Source organism: Citrus sinensis, chromosome 7 (assembly GCF_022201045.2).
Source record: "Citrus sinensis cultivar Valencia sweet orange chromosome 7, DVS_A1.0, whole genome shotgun sequence".
Taxonomy (NCBI): Eukaryota; Viridiplantae; Streptophyta; class Magnoliopsida; order Sapindales; family Rutaceae; genus Citrus; species Citrus sinensis.
In genome coordinates, this window is record NC_068562.1 from 8,482,187 (window position 1) to 8,494,463 (window position 12,277).

General features: G+C 34.2%; 2 protein-coding genes across 2 annotated transcripts; both read left to right on the plus strand.

Moving 5' to 3' along the window:
- The first annotated feature begins 1,081 nt into the window (after positions 1-1,081).
- On the plus strand, positions 1,082-2,834 carry LOC102617518 (GDSL esterase/lipase APG-like). Its single transcript, XM_006465655.4, has 5 exons — positions 1,082-1,475; positions 1,565-1,695; positions 1,769-2,002; positions 2,111-2,366; positions 2,483-2,834. Exons 1-5 carry the CDS (start codon positions 1,211-1,213, stop codon positions 2,674-2,676), a joined length of 1,080 nt encoding a protein of 359 aa, XP_006465718.2. The 5' UTR covers positions 1,082-1,210; the 3' UTR covers positions 2,677-2,834.
- A 5,823-nt stretch (positions 2,835-8,657) lies between these two features.
- Positions 8,658-12,054, plus strand: LOC102617126 (GDSL esterase/lipase APG-like). Its single transcript, XM_006465654.4, has 5 exons — positions 8,658-9,174; positions 10,794-10,924; positions 10,996-11,229; positions 11,332-11,587; positions 11,690-12,054. The coding sequence occupies exons 1-5, from the start codon at positions 8,922-8,924 to the stop codon at positions 11,881-11,883; spliced, it is 1,068 nt and encodes a 355-aa protein (XP_006465717.2). The 5' UTR covers positions 8,658-8,921; the 3' UTR covers positions 11,884-12,054.
- Positions 12,055-12,277: the final 223 nt, after the last annotated feature.

Here is a 12,277-nt window from a genome sequence, read left to right on the forward strand (position 1 = left end):
GCTGCTGCTGTGAATCAAGCCCAGCAGAAGCAGAAAGTCATGACAAATTTGCATATGGAACAACAAGAAGGCACACAAATATTTGTGAACAACCAAGCTGCACTTTCAATTGCTAATAATCCAGTGTTCCATGGCTAAACAAAACACTTCAAGATAAAAGCTTTATTTTCTAAGAGAGGTACAAAGAGAAGGAGAATTGCAGCTGATCTACTGCAAAATAAAAAAATCAAAGTGCTGACATCTCAACAAAAGCACTTTCAAAAATGAGATATGAATTCTTGAGGCAAAAACTTGGTGTATGGAGGAGAATGTTGACCGGAATGACTCATGAAGTTAAATAAGTTTTATTTGTTGTTATTTTTTAGGATTATGACCACTTATTCATGCTATTTTCTTGCACTTAGTTGGTATGCTCAACATGTAGTAGATTTTTCTGCAATTTAGTTTTCATTATGCTGTATAAATAGAAGACTTTGTTGCTTAATAAAATATAACTTAGTAGTCTCTAAATCAGCCTTCTCTCATTATCTTTAAATCCAACAAAAAGCCTAGGACCACATTGCTAGTAGATTAGGGTAGAAATGTAGATCTATACATAAAAAATTGAACTCCTTTTTGGTCATATGTTTTCAGTTTCTCGATTTTACCTCTGACCTGCAAGATTCGCAGAAATTGGTGTGGGAATAGAAATTTATAGTTGTAATATATTGACTATCGCATATAAACATGGATGATGGCGCACATTTTAAAAACATTATTCAGTAAAGATATGCACCTAACATATCTGAGCAACTAGTTAGATGTTAGAAGCAATATGGCAACAATATATTAACTGAAGCACATGCAACTTTCTCATGGCTCCAACTCATAATGCCGCCATCTATTTATTCATCTCAACTACCAAGCCCCCCTCATCACCTACATCCAAGAGAAATCATTAATATGGTTTCTATACATTGTCTGAGCATGAAAAAATATCTGAAAAGGAAAACAACGAAACAAGATACGGAGCACATGCTTGGATGTTGGTTAAATTTACACAAAAAGTGCATACGGAAGCCTTCAATGTTCAGGCAGTGACTTGAACTACTCTCATTTATTAACTCCACTCTCAACTTCTATCCTCCTCCTTTAAGGCATAATGGGTCATTGACCTTTCTATTATAAGATCCAATTCACAGCTAAAAGACTCGACAGCAAAACCAGCTTAATGAAAGTGGATATGTGTTGCGGGAAAACAGTTCTGTTTGTGGTGCTTGCATTTGCACTTGCACTTGCAAGCAAAGGGTATGCACAAGATGCAGCACCACTTGTTCCTGCAATCATAACATTTGGTGATTCTGCTGTAGATGTTGGAAACAACAACTATCTTGCCACCCTTTTCAAGGCTAATTACCCTCCTTATGGAAGGGACTTTATCAATCATCAACCTACTGGAAGATTTTGCAATGGGAAATTAGCCACTGACTTCACTGGTTAGTAAAAACGCCTACTCTAAAGATACTGGATTCTCAAATAATGTTATATGTAAGTTCTGTTTCTTTGTTTGAATTTCTTTCTGCAGCTGATACCCTAGGCTTTAAGACTTATGCGCCAGCATATCTCAGCCCACAGGCTACAGGGAAAAACCTCCTTATTGGAGCCAACTTTGCTTCAGCGGGATCTGGTTATGATGACAGGACATCCTACTTAAATGTAAGAAACATTTCTTGATCTTATTTAATTTACAAAGTTTCTTGCCTCTAAACAACTGTTCTTTGTGTTGCAGCATGCAATTTCATTGACTCAGCAGTTGCAGTACTATAGAGAGTACCAGAGTAAGCTAGCAAAGGTAGCCGGTAGCAAACAATCAGCTTCCATAATCAAGGATGCGATATACATAGTGGGTTCTGGGAGTGGTGACTTTCTTCAGAATTACTATGTCAATCCTTTACTTAACAAAGTCTACACTCCTGAGCAGTATAGCTCAATGCTTGTCAATATTTTCTCAAGTTTTATTAAGGTGTCTTGCCATCTTTACTGCTGTTTCTGTTAATTTTTCAAAGTTAAACTGCTGATTTCTTAGAAAAAGTTGAAACTGATAATGGATTTTGGCTGCTTTGTTGTAAAGAACATGTATGGATTGGGGGCAAGAAAATTTGGAGTGACTTCACTGCCACCATTGGGTTGCCTTCCAGCAGCAAGAACTTTATTTGGATATCACGAGAGCGGCTGTGTCTCTAGAATCAATACTGATGCTCAACAATTTAACAAGAAGGTCAGCTCCGCAGCAACAAATCTTCAAAAGCAACTTCCTGATCTGAAAATTGTGATTTTCGACATTTTCAAGCCAATCTATGACCTTGTCCAGTCCCCTTCAAAATCTGGTATTGCACAAACTTGGGATCCCATTTAGCTGGTCATTTGAAACATGATACAAGCATTGGCTTAGCCCTTATGCCCTTATAATTAACGTTAGTCGATACCTTCCATGTTTTTTTAGGCTTCGTGGAGGCAACAAGAGGTTGCTGTGGAACAGGAACTGTAGAAACAACTGTCTTTCTGTGCAATCCAAAGTCGCCTGGAACATGCTCCAATGCCTCTCAGTATGTGTTCTGGGACAGTGTTCATCCTTCTCAGGCTGCTAATCAGGTTATTGCCGATGAATTGATTGTTCAAGGATTTGCCCTTCTCTGAAGGGGATGTCAAATCCATGGAAATGATCAATATTTCTGTTGAGGCTTCTTAATCTTCTTGGTGTCTGTGCTTCAGTTTATCAGCTTGTCTATACATCATTTTAAGATTTCCTTTGTTTCTTCTAACATTTGCTATATATACATAGTGTTTTGCTACTATTTTACCATCTCTATTATAGTCCTTAGCGAAGCAAAAAGCTTCTCTTAACAGTGATATAAATGGGGTGCTTGTTGTCCAGCAAGAGAAATTTCAATTCATGCTGCTTGTTCTGATCATAAAAAGTTTCACAATGGCATAAGCGCAGCTTCTATATAGTCGTTTAAGATCGATCTTAATAACATATACGCAGGGTAAAGAACAAACAAAAAACAAAAGGACATATCAACCTTTGGAATGAAACTAAAACTTTTACATGCGACATTTCACGGTGCCTCCACAGAAATTAAGTCATAAAAACATTTTTCATTTCACAGTCAAAGCAAATCATAGAAGAGCTACTTGTACGATGACATACTATACGATGATTGTGAACATGCACATCAATCAGCCATTGTAAATCAATAAATATATGAATAGTATAGGAACCACGTTTCTTATTTGAGAAATGAGTGGAGGCACATGAAACGCACATTATATGGGAAGCATGCGGAGCTTCCACTTTGCGAAATTTAGCGAAGTGCACAAATAAATGACTAAATAATAACAAGCCAGAAAATATGATAATTTTGACTATTGAACTTCATTTCAGTGGGCACTTTGCTCCTTTTCCAAAAACTCTCAGAGAATCAACTAAAAGAACATAAATGGCTAAAACTTTGATAGAAAAAAATACCTCACAATTTCTTCCCAAAGAAGTAAGCATCATGATGAGCAGGGCGAGCTGTCATGGCTGATTCCTCTGAGTCGAACTGAACAAATCTGAAACCCTTGCTTTTTGCTATCTTCTTCAGCTACCTTGCAAGAAAGAACAGCTGCAAATTGGCAGAACAAACCGAGCAAGCAAGTGCCTTCAACTGAAGAGGCCAAGTGCTTGACACGAAAGACTACCAACACCACATTTCCCAAGTGAAGGATGAAGGATCCCTCTGGCACCACATTATCCTCATTTGTTTTCTCTTTTTAGACATGCCATAGCCCTTACAAGCTAAAGAAAACATGCAAGAACTTTTCTTCTTTCTTAATTCTTTTGCCCTCTAGTGGATTTTCTGTTTTTGTTTAAATTGATAAAAGGGTTCCTGTAAATTTTCAAGCAAAATTAAAAGCCACGCAATGCAACCAGAGAAGATTGATGCTTGTAGCTTTGGAATTGTTTTTTGAATAAATGCCATTTGTAATTACTTGCTTCGCCTTGATCTTGAGAGCACAAAAGTTAGTGGTGCTATTGGCACACCTCTACTAAATAAACACCTCTAAAAATTTGAAAATATTGTACTATTGTTATCAACACTTACATAATTTTTAAAACTAGCCTTAGATCGTAAACCCCATTCATGAGTCTCGTCATCTCTTTCTCAATGTCTCTTCTTTTTTATTTTATTATTTTTTTGTGTGTTAAGTCAAATCATATGTGAAGTTGTGAACAACTCATATGTGAAATTATAAACAAAACTCTTGGTAATTTGTATCATTCTCTCATTGTTTACACCTCTCGAACAATATTTCTTAGAATATTTTGTATTTATGTGAATCAACTGATTGCTTCTAATAAAAAATTAATGCTCTTTTTTTTCTTACTGTAATTTACATATAATTCAATGTCCCATATAATTTTTTCTCAATCTTCACATTGAAAATAATTAAGGAGAATTTATTTTAACATTTAGACTTACTCTCTCAATTGTCATTTGAGAACGGTGATTGATATGATGTTAGGTTTAAATATGTAACAGGAAAGGGGAGTGCTAAGGATTCTTTGGTAATAAGATTCACAAGACTTATGAAAAATCATCTACAATATTGATTTGTCATCCTCATAAATGCTGGAAACCACATAATCGACTCTTTTGTATGCCTAAAGTTCTTGGGACTAAAAAATTGCACCAAGTGTTGCAAAGATTTTTTTCTCTTAAATTCTTATAAGATTCTTTATCTTTTTCACTTACTTTCTTTTGGTGTGAAAAAAATATGAATTAATTTAAAGAGTTATGAAATCATTTCTGCATTCAATTAGACTCTTTTATTATTTGTCCATTCTCGTAATTTTAATTTAACATATAATTGTAATTATCCCAACATAATTTTAAGAGATAAATAAAGGGGTGCCGAGAGTTCAATTCGGACTTTGTTTTAAATCAGTATGATATTTAATTGGGATTGGTATGACATTGAAGTTTATCTTCTCCTGGAGAGATGGACCCATAACTGAGCCTATTCTGCAACCTTCAGCAAGGCCCACCAGTGAAGAGATTTGATTTTTGAACCAGCTGGGAGTGGACTCGGTCAGATTTCATGTACTAAATTTGGTCCACTATCTAAACGACGTTTCTTTTTCCTAATCATTTATTGTAGACAAGTGAACCCAACTATAATGCACAGGCTAATTGAGTTACTTCATTTATTGCAAAACTGTGGACCGAATAGAAAAGGAGTGTAGCTATTGTCACCCCTATATTATTCTTATAAAATCTCACTTAAAATAAAATTATAATTAAAAATAATTAAAAATTAAACACATATAGATTTTTTTCAGTAAATTATTTAATTCATAATCAATTCTTTTAAAAAAAAATCTATATGTTACTTCCTATCTAACTAAAATAATTTGTACAAAATTAGAATAATTTATTGTTCTCTTTTGATTTTTTATTGATTAAATATTTTTATACTTAAAATTGCTTTGAAATTATAATTTGAAATATGTGTTATTTTAGCCAATGATTAACACTAAAAAACTTATTACTCATATAACTTTTTAATTTGTGTGTAGAGTAATAACAAAATTGAAAATAATTAAAAAAATATAATAATAATACTTTGAGGTTTAACAATAAAACAAATCAAATGAAAATTGTGAACTTAGAAAAGTGTATTAAAAAAAAGAGTATTTTCGGAGTTAAAATGAATATAATTAAAAAGGGGGTTTTATGAGGAGATAAGAGGGGTGCCAATAGTCCAACTTGAAAAGCCTTGGACTACATTACAAATAGATTAGGGTAGAAATATACAAATTGGACCTGTTTTTAGGAGAATTTTTCACTTTGTGGACCCAATTTTTGACCAGCAAGATTTGTAGAAACTGAGATGGGATTGCAAATTTCGGGTTATAAAATATTGAAAATCAAATGCGAAAATTGACGGGAAATTTACAAAAATAACCATAAAACTTTTGTTATTTTCACAATTAACCCTCTCAACTTTTTTCTATCAACATTAGCCAAACACACGCTTTTCTCCCCAAATTACCCTTCTTTACAAACCAAAAGCAATTTTCTTTCTCCTCTTTCGTCAAACCAAAGGCAGCTTCCCACTCTTGAATCATCAACCAACGACAACGGCAAAAGGTAACGATAAAAAGTGAAATCCAATCATAGTTTATCCGGATCCAACACTAATCGGCATCACATAGTGGTATGAGTTATTTTCTAAACTTGCTCGTGAGTTTGACTGAACTACGGATGGTTTCGTGGGTGAATCTGGCGACAGGTTGCCTGTCGCACGAAAAGCCAGATTCATTGCAATTAACTATTAATTTGATAGGGCTGAAATAATTTTTTTTTTTATAATTTCAGGCTTAATGGATTCAGTTGTACTTGAATTGTGTTACGATGGTTGGTGGGAGACATTAGAGGATGGGCGTTTGGAGTATGTCAATGGTAAAAATAGAGCTTTTTTGGTTGGAAAAAATTATCTTTTTGATTAGTTATTGGCAAGAGTATACGACGTGTTACAAATTAATCATAATGAATATAGTATCACAATGAAGACAACTTTGACGGCATCGCATTGATTGAGGGTTGGTGTTGTATCAAATATCATTTAAAATTAATAAATGAAAAGTCAAAAATTTCGATTAAATATAATTTATAGTACTTAGATTTATAACTGACCTTATGAACCCAGTCTGGAATGCTTGGCATGTAATCCTTCACAGTGAGCCAATATTTTCTACTACTCTCCTTTGAATTTGGTTCAAGGGTTTGTAAAACGTCCCCCTGCCATAAATTCAATTGAAAATTTTAAGTATACATAACTTAAATTTAGTAAAGTTAAACAAATAACTAATACATATTACTTACAATACGAGATTCGTCGTTGAAGAACGAATAAACCTCAGTAAAGTTGATTCTCGAAGAAGCCATGGGCTTCCATTGCACGATGCGGGGAATCTTGTTCTTCGTTTTCACGACCCATGTTGACGGCAAACCTCCGATCGCTTTGTAAATCCAAGCCTGCAACAACTAAAGTGAAAAACCTATTAACACATCTATCAAATATTTAATACTATAAAACTTATTAATAAACAAAAAAACAACGCACCTGAACCCCGGACGTAAAGCCGTAAAGATTGTACTTTTCAATGTTATGATCTGGGTTTTTCAACCGAATCATCTTAAATTTCTCGTCTTTCTCGAACAGTGCATCATCAAGACTATCGTATACCATTTCCCACGATATAAGACCCCATGGACGGTTTCGAAAGTACTATATATCATCAACTTCGTTAAGCCAATTGAAATTGATTTGACAGTGATTTTTTCTTGCATTTAGTACTCTGTCCGCAAAATAAAAGAGCGAAATCTTTAATGCGTCCATGTCGTCCATTTCCTCGAATTCCAACTCCTTAAATAATGCATCGAATTCCTTAACATTGATCTTGCGATGCACACCACTAAAATACGTTTTCCGTAGCCTATCCACTTTTTTGTCATTGCTTAGTTCGGTATCAACACCATATGAAAGTTCAGTAACCAGGCACCATTCTACAATTGACAAGCGAATCAAATGCTCACCAATTTGAAACCATAACTGATCCTCACGGCTATCTTCTTCATGGGCTACTTGCCTCAATAAAAGATTGTGCAAAATTACCCCACTAAATAGAAAACTTCGACACTCCAAGAAATGCCCAAATATATCCTTCTTGAACATATTCAACTGCCGCTTTGTTAATTTTTCCTCGATGTCTTTTACGACCGAAAATAACTTACACATGCTCGAAATTCGATCAGGAAAGTGATCGCCATAACCAAAATACATCTTGCCTACTTCGATATCCGGTGATTCTGATTTCGCCATGTATCTGTAATATTTATAAAATTATTACATTGCATTTACAGAAAAAAAAATTGACTTGTCAAAAAAAAAAAGACCACTGTAATTTTTGGTGCGAGAGGCTTGCTGTCGCACCTATTTGGTGCGACAGCGGGCCTTGCATGCACGCGCGCTGCCCATCCCCCCTTCCCCACCCCTAAAATTAATCCAAAAACAATACTTGCAAATCAACATACTCCCAAAACACCACCAACCACCATTATTCTCAAACTAAAACCATTATTATTCTAAAATTTTATTTTAAATTAATGAAAATAAGTAAATTGGCTAACCTAGGTTTTGTTGAAGGTTGTAGATCGTAGATCGGACGCCGATGAGAGATGGAGCCGCCGCCGATGAGGGATGATGTTGCCGCCGATGATGGGAGTTGGTTCGGTTTGGGAGAGATGAGTGAAAGGGAGTGTTGGGGGAGAGATGAGGGAGAGGGGTATTTTGGTCTCAAAGGTTGTTTTATGGCTAATGTTGATAGAAATTTGTTTGGGGGGTTAAGATGAAAAAAACCAAAATTTTAATAGTTATTAGTGTAAATTTCCCAAAATTGACGATGATGCATATTCTAACAACATTATTCAGTGAAAAAACATACTATATATTACCTCAAGCACATGCACGCAACTTTATTGTGACTCCAATTCACAGTGTCATCACCCATTTATTCATCTCTAAGTCTCAACTACCGGCCTCCTCTCATCACCTACATCTAGAGAAATCAAATTAAGGTTTCTATATGTTGTCTGAGCACAAAGGTAGTAGGACTCGATCCAAGCTGGCTAAACTCGGCTGGACAAAAAACAAAGCCCAAGCCGGCAGGAGCCGAAATATTGCAATGACTTTAACTACGCTCAACCTCTATCCTCCTCCTTTAATGCACATCTGAAGACTGACATAATTGGGTCATTAACTCATTGGCCTTTTTATCATAAGGTTCAGTTCACAGCTCAAAGACTCAAAAAACAAAACCAGCTCTAAAGAAAATGGATCTATGTAGCAGGAAAACAGTTGTGTTTTTGGTGCTGGCATTTGCGTTTGCAAGCAAAGGGTATGCACAAGATGCAGCGCCTCTTGTTCCTGCAATCATAAGTTTTGGTGATTCTTCAGTAGATGTTGGCAACAACAATCATCTTCTCACCTATTTCAAGGCCAATTACCCTCCTTATGGAAGAGATTTTATCAATCATCAACCTACTGGAAGATTTTGCGATGGGAAATTAGTCACTGACTTCACTGGTAAGTAAAGAACACCAACTCTAGATGATTATACTTATCATCAACATGGAAACTCTCTCTTCCAAAGAGTCTAGCACAATAGCATAATAAATCCTCTAATAAATTTATCTCATATATGAACTCAATCTGTAAAATGTTAGAGACAAGAGGTGAGTTGTTGAGTAAACGCATGCGTATGAATTGGTTATATAATAAGTATACAAAAAATCATTAGCCATAGCCATTTAGCATTTATTGAAATATTTAAACTTTTAATTGTCGAATATTTAAATATTGAACATTTAAATTACTTGGACATTAAAATATTTTAGCCGTTAAATTGTATATCATATATAAATCGATACAATATCATAATAAATTTTTAAAAGTTTTGTTAAAACAAACAATTTTATGACAAAATTTTCTTTAAATAATATATGATTTTTAACTCAAATGTATTCAATCTCATAAAATATTATAAATATAGGGAGCCTCTAAGTTACAATCATTATAACTTACACCTCTCATGTGAACCACACAAAATTATGAGACCCACAATTTATGTGTTTTACATGAGAGGTGTAAGTTACAATAATTGTAACTTATGCTGCGTTTACTTTTTGGATTGGAGTGGGAATCCTGAGGAGTGGGAATCCTTGGATTAGGAGTGTGGAGTGGGAGTGGGAGTAGGTTGTTTACTTACACTGGAATGGAAGCATGGAATAGAGATCATAATCCAATTTATGTGTTTACTTTGTCTTGGATTGGGAGTAAATAGTTTCAAATTACAATTTTATCCTTATTTAAAGAATTATAGTTTTTAATTACAAAACTAATAAAAAATATATTTAATGAATAATATATTTTTATTATATTTGTAAATTTATTATAATTATTAATATTCTTAATTATGAACAATAAATTATTAATTTTAATATAAAATGAAACCTTATTTTATTTTATTTAATATAATTATATTAAATTTATTATTATATAAAATAATAATATAATATTATTTAGTACAAAATTAATATTTTCTTAGAATAAACTATTTATTATTATTAATATTAAATAAATATAGTACTATTATTGTTAAAATAAATATAATAATATTATATTTATTAATTCTCTATTAATATAATAATATTATTTTAAAATAATTTTAACTTTGAATCAATGTAAATTATTATTTAATTAAATATAATATTATTATTCAAATAAATATTATTTATTTTATTTTATTAATTATAAAATATTAAATTAAATTAAAAATGAAAGGGTAAAAAGGGGAGAGGTGAGAGTGGGTGGGAGTCCCACTCCCACTCCCCACTCCAGCAAGTAAACACAACCTTAGTATTTGCCATAAATATAATACATGAATTCACTTACCTTGAATACCAGCAATCAATCAATCAAGAACACAACAATTATTTGAGCTCAGTCATGCCTTATATTCATCAAAATAATTAACATTCATCAGTAGCTCCAAGAAACTCAAATACGATACTCCCATTGATTGTCCCTTTTTCCTTTTTCCATATCTTTACTTTTCTAAGCCTTTCTTCTCCTCATTCTCTGCATCTCCTTTTTCATTTCCAAACCCTTTTCTCTTGTTTCTTTGTTTGAATTTCCTTTTGCAGCTGATACCCTAGGCTTTAAGACTTATGCGCCTGCATATCTTAGCCCACAAGCTACAAGGAAAAACCTCCTTATTGGAGCCAACTTTGCTTCAGCTGGATCTGGTTATGATGGCAATACATCCATCATAAACGTAAGAAAAATGTATTGATCTTATTAAATGCAAAGTTCCGTTTCTCTAAACAACCGCTCTTTGTGTTGCAGCATGCAATTTCATTGACTCACCAATTGCAGTACTATAGAGAGTACCAGAGTAAGCTAGCAAAGTTAGCGGGTCGCAAACAATCGGCTTCCATAATCAAGGATGCAATATACATAGTGGGTGCTGGGAGTGGTGACTTTCTTCAGAATTACTATGCCAAACCATCGCTTAACAAAGTCTATACTCCTGAACAGTATAGCTCAATGCTTGTCAAATCTTTCTCAAGTTTTATCAAGGTAACTTGCCACCTTCACTGTCGTTTCTCTTGTTTGTTTATGAATTAAAATGCAATGATTTCTTAGAAAAAGTGAAAGTGATAATGCTGCCCTGTTATGAAGAATTTGTATGGATTGGGAGCAAGGAAATTTGGAGTCACTTCATTGCCACCGCTGGGTTGCTTTCCCGCAGCAAGAATTTTATTCGGTAATCATGGAAGGGGCTGTGTCTCTAGAATCAATATTGCTGCTCAACAATTTAATAAGAAGGTCAACTCTTCAGCATCAAATCTCCAAAAGCAACTTCCTGGTCTGAAAATTGTGATTTTCGACATTTTCAAGCCACTCTTTGAACTTGTCCAGTCCCCTTCAAAATTTGGTATTGCGCAAACTGAGGAGTCCATTTAGCTGGTCAACTGAAAACATGCTACCAGCATTGCTTATAATTAATGTTAATTCGATTCCTTCTTTGCTTTGCTAGGCTTCGTGGAAGCAACAAGAAGTTGCTGTGGAACAGGAACTACAAAGAGAACTGTATTTCTGTGCAATCAAAAGTCAGCTAGAACATGCCCCAATGCCTCCCAGTATGTGTTCTGGGACAGTGTTCATCCTTCTGAGGCTGCTAATAAGGTTATTGCCGACGAAATGATTGTTCAAGGATTTGCCCTTATCTGAAGAGGATATCTAGTCCACAAATATGACCAACATTTCTGTTCAGGTTTCTTCACCCTCTAGGTATCTGGGCCTCAGATTATCTATTTGTTCGTTTTTCATTTCAACATTTCCTTTGTCACTTTTAATATGCTTTAGTGTGCTGCTACAATTTTATCCATCTCTATTATAATCCTTAGCAGAACAAAATGGTTGCAATCATAAAAGACTTTTAAAATGGCTTAATTGCGGCTTCTACACAGTATTTTATGTAACATCCTAATACCATAAAAGCAGGGAAAAGAACAACAAAAACAAAAGGACATATGAACCCTTTGAATGAAACTTAAACTTTGTACATGCAACATTTTGCTGATCTATGCAAAAATCAAGTGAAAATAATATCTTCTTTCCTCGT

Coding starts and splice junctions, on each gene's coding strand:
- LOC102617126 (XM_006465654.4), top strand. CDS start 8,922: ATGGATCTATGTAGCAGGAAAACAGTTGTGTTTTTGGTGCTGGCATTT. Junction 10,925..10,995: donor GCAATACATCCATCATAAAC/GTAAGAAAAATG, acceptor TTTGTGTTGCAG/CATGCAATTTCATTGACTCA. Junction 11,588..11,689: donor CCAGTCCCCTTCAAAATTTG/GTATTGCGCAAA, acceptor TTGCTTTGCTAG/GCTTCGTGGAAGCAACAAGA.
- LOC102617518 (XM_006465655.4), top strand. CDS start 1,211: ATGAAAGTGGATATGTGTTGCGGGAAAACAGTTCTGTTTGTGGTGCTT. Junction 1,476..1,564: donor ATTAGCCACTGACTTCACTG/GTTAGTAAAAAC, acceptor TTCTTTCTGCAG/CTGATACCCTAGGCTTTAAG. Junction 2,003..2,110: donor TTTTCTCAAGTTTTATTAAG/GTGTCTTGCCAT, acceptor TTTGTTGTAAAG/AACATGTATGGATTGGGGGC.